This window comes from Parasteatoda tepidariorum, chromosome 2 (genome assembly GCF_982258835.1).
Source record: "Parasteatoda tepidariorum strain Cologne lab strain chromosome 2, Ptep-v5.0, whole genome shotgun sequence".
NCBI lineage: Eukaryota > Metazoa > Arthropoda > Arachnida > Araneae > Theridiidae > Parasteatoda > Parasteatoda tepidariorum.
The window spans coordinates 63,865,363-63,879,674 of record NC_141756.1 but is presented as its reverse complement, the minus strand read 5'-3'; the positions used below and the strand labels follow the sequence as shown (position 1 = coordinate 63,879,674).

The window sequence follows — 14,312 nt, the reverse complement described above, 5'->3', positions numbered from 1 at the left end:
GAAATGAAAAAAGTTAAATTGTTGAAAAGAAAGAAACCAAACTATTACATTAATCTTTCCAATATTGATTTCTTAATGAACTGAAATTTATAAAAAAAATAATTAAAAATTTTGTAAGAACCCATGTAAGAATTTATAACAAAAAAAATAGGTAAAGTATTCAGAAACTAGCACACATAATTTTTTTAAAATAATTTTTAATAGTTTACTCTTGTGCAAAAGATACTAATATCTGGAAGGAATAAGGCTATTGGCACTAACTCTGTACATCAAACATTTTTATCGATAGCTTAATTTCCTTTTCCATTTAGAGAACATCTCGTACCACGAAACTCAATTTTTTTAAAGCACTTAAAAAAGGGTTATATTTAGTTTAGTTGCCTAAATAATTAAAAAATACAGAAGTAACTTCAAATCCAATCAAAACCAGTTTACTTGGCAGGGTAGAGAGCTAAAGTTTTACAGCTATTTAAATGATCTAGTTAATACATCCGAATACAAAACGTTTTTTAGATTAAAAAGAGAAGTCTATCAGCATAAGTTTGATTAGTTTCCGTCCATTATGTAGTAGAAAAATTGTCCAATCACTTTTTAAATGTACTTTGCGTTTTTTTTTTTTGCATTGCCTTATTTGCTAGTTCAAATGTAAAAATTTGAAAAGCGATTTTTTTTTTGGCAAAAATATGTAACTTTTTGATGAAAATATTAAAATTTAAAACATAAATGCAAACAGATGTTAAAAATTTTCCTTTTGGGAAAAATACTATTATAAACTGTATTTAATATTTAATTTTTTTGAAAATTTGAGGGTTTTATTTTTGAAATTTTACGAAACAAAATTTAGATTTCTGGATCCAGCGGTCATTTTGTTAAAATCCCACATCCTTTCTGCAGTTTTAACTTTAAATTAATTTAACCATTCCTTTTTGCGAAAATTATCTCAATTCAAGCAGCCAGAGTCATAGCGGAAAATTCTTCGACTTATGTAAAAACTAAAACTTTTAACTATTTATACTCTTACAGTATTGTTTTAACTTTAAATCTCGTTAAATGTTGGTACATTTACAGCAATTATTTTATATTTTTTAACAATCTATATATATATTTCTCTTACACGGCACCAAAAAAAAGCCTCTTTACAACTCCCCGAATGGCAACGTTAGAAAATCGACCAATGATTGCTGCTAAAAATGTCACATGCCAAATCTAGCTCAGGTGGCTCAACATATAGCGCTTTTAAACACGGAAACAATAACCAGAGTGAAGCATTATCAGGTTGTTCATTTCAGATTCGTGCCCTAAAAACACGATATTTAATTTAAACTCAATTAGGAATTAATTAATTAATTGAAGTGAGAATAATCTAAAAGGCCGCTGTTGAATTGATATTTTTGTACTGGGAGCTACCTAAATGTCTAAAAAACGTCTAAGTGTTTGTATTGAATGCATTGAATTTTTTTATATTTCGCGTTTATTTATGCATCGAATTTTCACGCTTTAAAATGCAGAATATTGGTGAAGCTGCTAGGGCTTTTTAAGCGTAATGAAGGAAAACGTGTTCGAAGAGCCCAAGAAAGTGTTGAGGAATGTTATGGAAGACGTAGATTGCAGAGATCAAGTGCAATAATAACTGTTCAAGATGTAACAGTAGATGTCGAAGAGTATAATATTGACTCAATGACGGAACAATTTCCTATTAGGCTGGCCTTCTCCATGATTATAAATAAGTCACAAAGTCAGACTTTTGAGAAAATCAGTTTAGTATTGACTAATCAAGTTTTTAGTCTTGGACAACTTTATGTTGGCCTGTCAAGAGTTAAGTCATTTGACAGCCTTTCAGTAATTGCTCCAAGAGGCCAAATCTATAATTGGGTTTTCAAAGAAATTCTAAATGCTTAGTGTTAAAAAAATGTTTTTTGGAAAAAATTTAATTGAAACTTCTATTGGCAGTAGTCAAGGGGAACTGCCAAAATCAAAACTCCCCGATTAGAAATGCAGCATGGCGACCTCCACGTGATATTTCTCGGGTAATACTAACAGCCATGCATTTTAATTTATTGTATGTAAGACATCCTTATTTTGTTCTAAAATGTTATGTACTTTATCACAAATGTTAATTAATATAGAAATTGATTTCAATAATGCTGATCATCAAAAAATATTTCATTTGGCGATAAAAGAAATTTTTGTGTTCTTGAAAATGAAAGACTTTTTGAGGGTTATTATCTCACAAGGAAAAGTTAGGGTTTAAAGTTTATATTTTTTTATAATAAAATTTTTTTCTAAAACTTTCAGAATTTCTAGCATTAACAAATTTATTATACACATTTAGTTGATTTTAGGTGAGTAACTGCAATATTTGATAATTTATTTTGCTAATATGTTTTTTAGCTAATGTTTTGATTTTTTCACCATGTACAATCTAAATAGCTAATATACTTTTTTAAAAGCCAATAAGAACATTGATAGAATTCTTCTAAATAAGTACAATACTATGTCTTTGATGATAAAATACTATGTCTTTGATGATAAAATACTATGTCTTTGATGATAAAATACTATGCCTTTGATGATAATATACTATGTCTTTGTGCTAGAACATTGTGTTCATTGGCGAGCGAGCGCAGCGAGCCATGGTTCACGGCGTGAACCACATAGAATTGCGTAGCAATTCTCGGGGGTTGGCGAGCGTTAGCGAGCAGGGGGCGAAGCCTCCTAGTATGAATATAGTAATCAAAAATATTGAATGGAAGTTTTTTCTTGCGATTTCGCTTAATAGTATTCGATTTCTCCTAACTTATAAAAACATTGAATTTTAAATTTTCCGGTAAAGTTTACTATTTTAATTTGAATATTGTATGTAAAATCCTTATTTCTTGAAATTCTTAAGAAATAAGAATTAAATAAGGAATTTTCAGTTCTTCCTGGATTACAAAGTGTTTAAGTCATAAGCTCTCGTGTATTAATGTTTGGAAAAAAACACAAATTTAATTTTTTTTTGAGCTGTTGTGTCAAATACATAATCATTATCATCATAGTTGGTCAGACAGCCCAATGTGAGCCAATGCCTTCCTCTGAAATTTTCTCCAGGACGACTTCCTATTTATCTTTGATCTCCAATTTTTTTCATTAATTGCAAGAAAATCAGATTCCACTGAGTCAGCCCATCTCAACCTCGGCGGTCCCCGCTTTCTTTTTCCAGTGGGTCTAAAAAGCAGTATCTTTTTTATTGTGTTGTCGTCACTCATTCGAATCACGTGGGCGATCCAATTCATTCTATTTGCTTATATGTATTTAATAATATCAGGTTGTTTATAAATCTTGTACAGTTTTAAGTTAAATCTCCTTCTCCAGTTATTTTTTTCATTTACACCACCAAGTATACTCTGCAAAATCTTTCTCTCAAATATTTGCGATACAATTTCCCTCCAGTTTTGTCATTGTCCAAGCTTCAGAGGCGTATGTCAAGACAGGTCGGACAAGAGTTTTGTAGATTAAGAACTTTGTTTTTCTAGAAAGAAACCTAGATTTAATAAATCTTCTCAGTCCATAGACAGTCCTATTCGCCAAATAGATTCGGTTTTTTATTTCAGGAGTTATTCTGTTGTCAATGGTAATAATTGGTGAAACTCCTCACTTTTTCAAATCTATAAGAATTTATTTCAAGATAGGTGTCTGGGACTCTGTTTCTTGAGAATAACATATATTTTGTTTTATCTGCATTTATGACCAAGCCTATTTGCCATGTATTCCTTAAAAAAATTGGCATTTACGAAATATCCCGCGACTATTTCCCCCAACATTATGCCGAAGTTATTTTGGTAACTTTAAAATTTATTTTAATATAGTAATTGATTATAAAGACATTGATAAATGCAAATATTATTTATTGCATGCAAAAAAATAGATAATATTTAAATTTAAATTATTTCAAAACTTATTTTCTGATTTGGCTTAAATGGTCTATAGGATAATACGTAAGTACTGAAAAGTGCAATCAAGAATTGTTTACATGTCGCATTTGTTTTAATTCGCCTCTGACATTTACTTCGATTTATTGAAAAATAACTAAGGGGGTTTAGATACCCTATTATTTTCGAAAATGTAACAAATACAAAATCGATAATTTTTGAAACTGGTTAGTTTAATTTAGAAAATTAACTTAACTAAACTGCTTTTAAATTTAAAATAAGACATCAATAATGTATATACACACGTTTAAACCAAATTTAAATATTGTTTGCTAATGATTTGTGCTATTGATTTTGTTCATTAACTTGATGTATTATTTTTTAGATATTAAAATAAAACAGTTTCTGAAATGAACTTAATTAAGAGCTCAATGAAATAAAATCAGTAAGCAACGCTATTGAAAATATTTTAAGTATAAAAAAAATAAAAGTATTGAAAGTACTATGCAATCATTGGAACTCCTTATAAAATAGTATAAATTAAAGCTTATTTTATCATAATTATGATGGAAACGAAATTGGACAGTAGATTTCTTACACTTTTTACCCACTTCTGTTTCTTGAACAAAGCACGCTCTTGAAAATATTTTAAGTATAAACTAATAAAAGTATTGAGAGTACTAGGTATAAGTATTGAGTATTGAAAAGGTATTGAGAGTACCACACTTTTCACCCATTTCCGCTTCTTGAACAATGCACGAAGGTAAACGAGACCAGTTGAAAACCCATGTAATACCTGTGAAGAAAATAAACTAGTAAAGTTCACGTGCTAATTTTTGGCATTGTTACAACATCTTATTTAGTATTTTTCAAGGTCAATCTTCCAATGTCAGAACTGGCGATGGCCTGTATATAGATGGTCCGGTCCTTTTTAAAGCTATTTGTCCTGCAACTTTTGCAAACAAATAATTTTTTCACTGACATATTCATTCATGACATAAAAGTATAGACATAAACATTTACGTTCTGAGACTTTCCTCGCTCCCTCTTTTCTTTTTTTCTTCATTTTGTTATAAAAGTAAGATGCATTTCAGTTTGGCACGTTTTTACATCCAATTGTCACATACTTGAAAAAATTGTTTACTAAAACAATTTACTTATTAAAAAAATCTTTACTCCCTTTGTACAACAAATACCTTTTTACGTTAAAATCGTTGCAATCTTTCATCCTTAGTTCTCGTTTATTTTTATTCATTTTTCAAATAAAATTTTTTTATAATTGAATATACTTTTTATTAAACCTTTTATAGAAAATAAACAAATATTTTAGGTTAGGTTTAATTTTTAATATTTGATAGATATTCCAATAAAAAAAATTAAAAAATAACGAGTTTTTCCAACTTTACATTTAGAAAAATTAGAGCACTTAGGCAGTTTTGAAATTGTTCGAAACTTCAATCATTATACTTATTGTACTGCGATTTAATAAAATACAAATTATGCTTTTTATAACTAGCTTTATTTTAAAGAAAATTCAATTGATATCTTCTATCAGTTTAACCCTTTCAATACGGCGAAATATCAGTCCGAGAGCCCCCCATAGCCGGGATTAGTTATTTTTCCTCCAAGCAATTATTAGATAAAATAACTTTAATGCCTAAAAGATTGAAGGTCTTGGAGATGCATAAACGTCTCCATAACAGCGCACCCTCAATAATAATGATTTCTTAAGCTTCATTGATGGGACAGAATATGTCCCGCCGAAAAACCCAAAGCATCTGAACCACGGGACAGGGCATGTCCCGGCCGGAATTCTCGAGTTAATAGCTCATTTTTATTGACATTTTATTTAACATTTTGATGATTATTTTAGGCAACGTTTTTTTATTAACATTTTTATGAGCATTTGCGTTAATATTTTTATTAACATATTTATTTATAAACTTTTTTCAGAATTAACAGTTATAAAATAGGAACGGTAAAAAATTAAAGTAGTGGTGGAGCAACAGTATCTAAAGTCTCGGTTCCTTGAGGGTGTGGTAGGACTGGAAACAGTTCTTGCGCAGTGCTACGTAGCAAGAAATGCACACTATTTTTGATCGTGTAACTTTCTTCATTTTTGCGCACCATGCACTTCTTCTGCAGGTTTTTCCCTCAATTGGGAAATGGTTTCCAACATTCAAAAGTCTCGCTGTTGATACTGATGATAACATAGCCTTAAAGGAAGAGTGTCTTTGCTTATTGACTTCCTTGCTTGCATTTCCAAATGTCAGGAGACTTTCAGCAACAGCAGCGAGGAATGGTAGCAAATGACGTCTTCGTACAGTAATGTCTTGATGAACAACATGGTCATTAACAATCGAAGTCATCAGTAATCTGTAGAATAATCTGTAGTAATCTTTTTCCATCACTTGTTGGATTTACGATCCGTCTCGTAGCATGTTCCCAGTTGGACAGAGAAGTCAACTCCACCCATGAACCTCGCTGTAAAACGTTACCATTGATGGGCATTGGCTCCTTCTGAGATCCATCTTTTAGAGTTCTAATCGCAGTAGTTAATTCAGTGCTATGGCAATTCGACATGACAAAAACTTCCTTCGTGTTCATCCATTTGACAGCAATTATTTCCTCTCTTGTAGTTTGGAAAACCAAATCACCTCTCTGTACTTCTCGCAGTCGTAAATGTTGGTGTATTTTTTCGTCCTTTCATGTAGGTGCCGACACATTCATAGGGCGGGGATACATCAGATTCACCAAAATGAAGAATCGGTTGAAATAGAGAACGATTTGGGGAATCTTCACTGTAGAAATAAGCATTTTTACAACGCGTTCTCCTAGAGTTCATTCAGTCACTAAAGATTCTTTCCCAGTGTAAATGTATACGTATACGTATTCAGTCTTAGAATCGCAGGGCTCTCAAACTTGATACCTCTTTTTACTGGTTTCATGGGTTGGTACTTTTTTAGGCCGTTCCTTCCCTTGAATTTGACCATTGACTCGTCTATTGACTGCCTTGTGCTGTCAGCGAAACTCTTTAAATAAGTACACTTCAAGCAGGAAACTACTTGTTCAATATAGTATAATTTTGAAGCATCAGCAAGTTTTTCCGGAGAATTGAAATATAATTTCGAAATCGAAGAAAAAAAAAGCGATCCCTTCTCATCGCCTTTTGAATAGCTGCATTTCCTAGCGAACAATTGTGCAACCAATAGTGAGCAATTTGCTGTCCCCGGTAGTAGCTCATGATCAACAATATCCCAGCTACTGTCATGATTTCGAATTTGTCGGCCATGAGATGCATTTTGTCTGTAGCGTTTCGACTGTCTGATGCTGAACTTGCTTCCTTTTCCTTCAATGCTTTATTCTCCATTTCTATTCTTTCGTTCGGAGAGTGGACAATGTAAAAGAACAATTTCTTGGGAAAGATCTTGAAGAAGAAATCCACTTCGGTGACTTCGTCGCCAAGAGAGAGATTTGTTTGACCCTTGATGAAAGTAACTAGTGCCATTCGTGGTGCAAAGTTAGTTGCATGGGACCATGAAAATGATGGTGGGTTCTGGCTCTGGAGCTCTACTTCTTCATCAAGCAAATCATTGTGATTGGGTGGAACGTTGTGATTGTCCGAGCACTGTAATATCAAAAATTTTCCAGACTGGGACAGTACATCTCCCTTCCTGTGCAAATGTGTTAAATATTTTTAATTTATCAAAAAATTAAGGTCCTGTGAGGCAATAATTAATAAATCCATTATTTATAACAATACAATTATAGTATATCATAAAATTGTATTAAAAATGTATGAAGTATTAAAAGTTGCTTTAAAACTTCAAATAAAACATTATACAAATACTCATTTTTTTTAGAAATAACTACGATTGAATAATTATTGATTCTTTTTAAATTCAGGTGCAACGGCATGAATCGTATCAGATATTTAGTTTATACAAATGTTAAGGAGGAGCTCTTTTTCCAGGTTTTTCTTCAGTGCTTTTTTTCCGGTACTTTTTTCCATGATTTACAGAGTATGCTACTTTGAATACCAGAGAAAATATCTAATTGTAAAAGTATAAAGGTATTACTAAGGGTTTTAAGCTATGTCTGAGAAAGGAAAACTGAAATCACTCTATCCAACCAGTATTTTAAGAGACATTTGCAAAAGCAGAATAGTTGGAATTTGTAATTCGTATAAAAAAAATATTAAAGTTTGGTGAAAGAAATAAGAAATAAAGATTTTTTTCTCACCCAAAATGTTGCTTACTATAATATTAAATTTAAAATTTTGGTTTCACTTTAGAAAAAATGATTTGCTAAAAGTTTTAGAAAAAATGATTTGCTAAATTTTGTTTTGGAAATTTAAGCATTAATATAATTTCAAAATACCATTTTTATAATATGACTGTTAAAATTTAGAAATTAATATTTATCTTACATTTGTTGTTGTTGTTGTTAATTTACGTCGCACTAGAGCTGCACAATTGGGCTATTGGCGACGGTCTGGGAAACATCCCGGAGGATGATCCGAAGACATGCCATCACAATTTTGATCCTCTGCGGAGGGGATGGCACCCCCGCTTCGGGAGCCCGACTGCGCGCGAAGTCGAGCACTTTACGGTAGCACAGTTTAACGAGGACCAATACCGCACACCCTCGGTCCCTACGCAGACTGATCCAAGTGGTCACCCACCCGCACACTGACCGTAGCCAGTGATGCTTGACTTCGGTGATCTGCTGGGAACCGTGTCTTAACGATCAGTCCACTGCGGGACTTACCTTACATATTCAGTTCGAATTTAACTAATAAATAAAATCTTTTAAAAGTGTCTGAAATGTAAAAGTGTTCAAGATCAGTCGACTTAATCATAAACAAAAGTTTAACATGCACATCGAAAAAATGACAATGGACTATTTATTTTCTTCATTCATTTCGAAATTAGCTAATAAATAAAATATTTCATTCTAAAAGTTTCTAAAGTATAAAAGTGTTCATGATCTGTAGACGCAATTCTAATTATATGTCGATTGAAAGAGATAAGTGTGGATTTTTTAATTGTGGAAACGCTTCAATCAATGAAATCTCTCCTAATATAATCCTTTATCTACAAAACGTTTATATATAAGTAATATCCCTCAATTTATATAAATAGCTATTTTCGTCAAGTATTTCAAATTGAACTTATAAATTTTAACAGTTATTAAAATATAGTAATAATAGGGGAGCCATCCCCTCTGTAGAGGATCAAAATTGTGATGGCATGTCTTCGGATCATCCTCAGGGATGCTTCCCAGACCGTCGCCAATAGCTCATTGTGCAGCTCTAGTGCGACGTAAATGAACTACAACAACACTATAAACTTTTTTAAATATTCCTCGAATTTGTCAGTTTGTAAGATTAAATGCAAATCATGCCTACATTTTTATATATTTTTAGCATTGATAAATTTATATAAATTCAAATGAGAGAATAGATTCCAAAATTTAAAATAGTTGACTCTAGTATTGGTCAAAAGAGAGTTCAATCGAGTAATGATCGATTATGAGTAGGTTCGCGAACTTACCGAATAATAGCGGGTTCGAATATTTACGCAAAAATTAGTGGTTTCGATATTTAAACAAAACAGAGTTGTTTAGAAACTGATAAGAGGATAGTGGAGACGAATATCGATAAACAAATAGTTAATTCGAGTACCTATAAAAAAGGCGATCGTTTGTGTAGTTCTATAAAGATAGTGGGTTCAAGTTTTTAACAAAAAAAGTGAGTTCAAAATTTAAACAAATGATAGTAGGTTCATGTATCGATTAAAAGGTAGTGTGTTCAAATACCAATGCAAAGATAGTGGGTTGCAGTTTTAAATAAAAGAGAGTGGATTATAAGAATTGATCAAATGATAGTGGATTCAAGCACTGAATAAAGGATAGTGGTTTCGAGTACCAATAAAAAGATAGTGGATTCGAGAACTCTCCAAAGGATAGTTGGTTCCTGTAGCTTTGAAAATTTTGTCGGATCGAGTACTAATCAAATGATAGAGAGTTTGAATAAAGATAAAAACAAAGTGGGTTCGAATATAGATAAAAAGATAGTTTGAGATTCGACCAAATGACAGTTGGTGTAAGTATGCCTATAAAATCATCGCATTTATCAAAAAGATTTATCGCTTCTAAATCTTATCTAATGATATTGTGTTCGAGTACAGATAAAAGGGAAGTAAGTTAGAGTACTGATCAAATGATAGTGGAGTTTTAAGTATCGATAATAAAGTATGTTTAAGTTCTGAACACAAGAGAGTGGATCCTAAAATTAATCAAATAACAATCAAATATCAATCAAATAACATTTAAAAAAGAGTGGTTTTGGGAGGTGATAAAAAAGAATGAGTTCGAGAGCTAAGCAGATGATAGTGGGTAAGAGTATCTGTAAAAACATCATTTGTACTAGTACTGATCAGAAAATTGTGTAGTTCCTAAAATTGATCAAATGATAGTGGGTTAGAGTACCGAATAAAAAGACAGTGGGATAGTACTAATTAATTAATAGCGATTAAATTAGCTTGGTGGTTACGAGGACCAGAAAAAAGCTACCGTATATAGAAACCTTGATCATCTTTACTCCGTTAGGTTCTTTGTATTTTGATTGCAAAGCGAGGGGGTTTAAGTACCTATAAATAGATAGTGGGTTCAAGTTTTGAACAAAAGAGGGGGGGGAGGGATTCAAAAAAGGGATCACATTATAATGTGTTTGAGTATTTATAAAAAAAAGTGGGTTCGAGTATCGATAAATAGATAACGAGTTCGATTGCCGATGGAAAGATAATGGCTCCAGTTTTGAATGAATCTGAGTGGATTCGAAAAAGTGATCAACTGATAGCGGGTTTAAGTCCTGATAAAAAGACAGTAGGTTCGAGTAACGTTAGGGAGCTAGTGAGTTTAAACTTTGAAAAACATAAGTGGGTTTGAAAGAAAGTAGATCGATTCTTAATCAAATGATAGCATGTTCGAGTTCAGATAAAAGTGTTCTTCGAGTGCTCATGAAAAAGATATCGGGTTCTATTTTGGAGCAAAACAGCGTTGTTTGGAGAGAAAAAATAGTGGGTTCGAGTACTGATACAGAGAGTGTGCATAAGCACCGATAAAAAAGTGGGTTTGAGTACCAATTAAAAGATAGTTGGTTCAAGTATTTAACAAAAGAAAGTAATATTGATAATTTATGACATGGTAGTAGGTTCAAGTGCCGATTTAAGGATAATATTGTTGAAAACCGATAAAAAAAATGTTAGTTCGAAGTAGTAAGAGCAGGCATATATGCGGAAGTGATGGGCAGTCAAGGGGTGCTTATTTCTGCCCCAACCGGAAGTTGCATATTTCTGCCCGCCCAGAAACCGGAAGTGGCTTATTTCTGCACGCTTGTTAACCGGAAGTATGCTTATTTCTGCCCGCTTGCTTATTTCTGCCCGCCTGAAAATCGAAACTTCGTCTGCAACGTCATGGGGAGCTTATTTCTTTTTTTCTTAAGCCTAATATATTTTTAGTTTCGGTTTCTGTTTTTAATTTAGTTTCGTTTTTTAAATAATATTTTTATTTATTACTTTTTGAGGGTGGCAACATTTAGAAACTTTGTTATTTGGGGGAGAAATTGTGTATTATGAAGTTATGACGTCATCTTTTATTACATAACACATAAATGATATCATGCTTTTGATCTAGTGGCGCCATCTATGTGGGAATAAAATAACTTTAAATCTATTTTATTATATAAATGTGTTCTTAATATTATTTATTAAATATAATTAAAGCTGAGGATCGAACTCACGCCATCAAAAAGCCTTCGTGGGTCAGTAGTTGGATATCATAACCACTGACCCACGAATGCTTGGTTAGATATGTGTAAATAAGTTTAACTTTTGTATTTTGAACACGTGTATAAATAAAAAGGATTTGATATCGATATCATCCTATAGTTTCATCGATATATTTTCACTTAATCTTTGACAGTTATTAAATAATTATTTCTGCCCTACTAAATGCTATTATAACTTTCTCTGGGTGGCAACACTACTGACCATGCACGTGTTAATATTTAGCGTGTTCCGTGTGATAACACAACTACTGATTACAGAGCGAGTCATTCTGATAAGATAAAACATGCTAAATCTTGGTCTATGACGTGTGTGTTGAATTCAGTTCCTTTCACTTGCGCTGGTAAGTAGTTAAGCATGTGACAGTTTGATATTTTTCTGATTGGTTGTTAGAGTTATATTTCCTTTGTTGGCAACGATTAATGCTGTGTTGGTAATAATTTCCTTATCGTATATCACAAGTTCCTTTGCTCTGGCGTGTGTAGTTACTTCTTGAAAAATTGTTTATATTTATTTCTTAAGTGTTGTTTTACAGTCTTTAGATAGTTATGGCAGCCAACTCTTCATTAAAAAGAAAGCACATTGAAATTCAAGTAAGTACTTATTATTTTCTTTACCCTTATTTTATGACTGTTCATGTGTAATAATTAATTTATTTAATGTTAATAGATTTTCAGCCGAAACATAATTTTAAATTCTTTAACTACTTATTTCTTAACTAACCTATCTGTAAACTTAATCATATATTTTTACTCTTAAACTTTTATTTCAGATATTCATATTACTTAGAAATAATTTTTAAAATAATGTTCAATCATAATAACGTTTTTCTTGGTGACTCAAAATATTTATTTTTTATTTTTAGGATGTACCAAAGAGAAAAGGTTTGTTTCAAGAGGGCTGCTATCCCGAACACTACTACCCAATTGGCGACAACTACTTTGTTTTGACCAGCACCTTCAAGGAAAAGACAGCTATTCATATTCGAAAGTTTAATCGCTACGGAGATGACTATTATCCATCAACAGTGGGGCTCACTCTTAAGCCGGAACAGTTCACTGTGTGTTTTCAACATGGCCCACCCACCTCCATTTTCGACATCGTTGAAATCAACTTAGCTCTTGAGGCGATCAATGAATACGATAAGAGGGAGTTTTATTTGCTCATGGCTGATGACGGCAAGTACACGCTCACTCACGAACACAAGTGTAGAAGTGGACGACTGTACAAGTTCCCCCTAGACATTAGCTTCGCCCAGTGGAACGCCATTAAAAATGTCCAAGAGGAAGTGATATCCAGCTACCTAACCCTGAAGTTTAAGTCTGGGGATCTCTTGGAGACTTTTAAAATGGTTTCCAAAAGGAATATACCTTTGGAAAAGCCGAACAGCAGCCGCTACGAAGAAGTTGAACGGGACCTCAATAACTGTTTGACACTCGTCTTATACAGACATATAGGTGCGAAGAAAGGTCTCCAACCACCTATGAGAGTTGGGGACGAGGATATTGAAATTGGTGAACTAGCGTCCGTCAAGGATTTTAACGAGTCCTGCATGTTTTTAAACGTTGTAGGGCTAGTTCGTGATTTTGAAAAAGAACTGTGCGAAAACAGGATCTATCCGGAATGTGTTCCGTTGATTGACTATCTGAGTGAACAATATTTGAAAGTCATCCGTCTGGATCTATGTATTGCTGCAGCAAGGAAGGATTTTTGTTCTTTCGAAATTTAAATAGTTAAGTTTTTATTATTATTATTATTATCTTTGAAAATAAAATGTATTTAATAACGTTCACACAATTTGTTGTTGTTATTAGGTATTTGTTAAAAATTTTGAGTGAAACTTTCTCTTCCAGAGGAGAAAATGTTTTTCTATTTCAGCAGGCATGACTTTTCTTTTTCAGCATAATACTTTTTTTCGGGTTCTTAAAATAAAATTCTTGCTTAAATTTAAAAAGGAAAAAAAATATTCAATATTTGTATAGGTATTACTATTTAATTTTATTAAAATTATTGTATACCATTATTTTTAAGAATGTTTATGAGTGTTAATTTTAACTGTTAGAAATAAAACTGTTATTAGAGAAAACAAAATAATTTCTAAAATTTTTTTTTTAAATAGATTATGGATCATTTACTTTCATCAGTTTATACGAAACCTGAACAACCAGGAAGTTTTGGAGGTGTAAATGCTATTTATAATTCTGTGAAAGGTAAAGTGAGGAAAAGTGACGTTAAGAAATGGTTAGAGACTAAAGATTCTTATACTTTGCATAAACCAGTAAAAAAGATATTTAAAAGGAATCGAGTGATTGTTGGAGGTATAGATGAACAATTTCAAATTGATTTAGTTGACATGCAATCTTTAGCAAAATTTAATAATGGCTTCAAATATTTGTTAACTTGTATAGATTGTTTCTCAAAGTATGCTTGGGCTATTCCTATTAAAGACAAATCAGCCAAAAATGTATTGCTAGCTTTGAAAACTATTTTTAGAGAAAGAAAACCTGAGAAACTGCAATCAGATAAAGGAAAAGAATTCACTAATAAACTT

General features: G+C 32.1%; 1 protein-coding gene across 1 annotated transcript; it reads left to right on the top strand.

Moving 5' to 3' along the window:
- The first annotated feature begins 12,037 nt into the window (after positions 1-12,037).
- On the top strand, positions 12,038-13,546 carry LOC147815811 (uncharacterized). Its single transcript, XM_087156029.1, has 2 exons — positions 12,038-12,354; positions 12,627-13,546. The coding sequence occupies exons 1-2, from the start codon at positions 12,310-12,312 to the stop codon at positions 13,488-13,490; spliced, it is 909 nt and encodes a 302-aa protein (XP_087012155.1). The 5' UTR covers positions 12,038-12,309; the 3' UTR covers positions 13,491-13,546.
- Positions 13,547-14,312: the final 766 nt, after the last annotated feature.

Bases quoted from the DNA above. Each gene is read 5' to 3' on its own strand.
- LOC147815811 (XM_087156029.1), top strand. From the start codon at position 12,310: ATGGCAGCCAACTCTTCATTAAAAAGAAAGCACATTGAAATTCAA. The intron at 12,355-12,626 runs GTAAGTACTTAT...TTTTATTTTTAG, and splicing joins GAAAGCACATTGAAATTCAA to GATGTACCAAAGAGAAAAGG.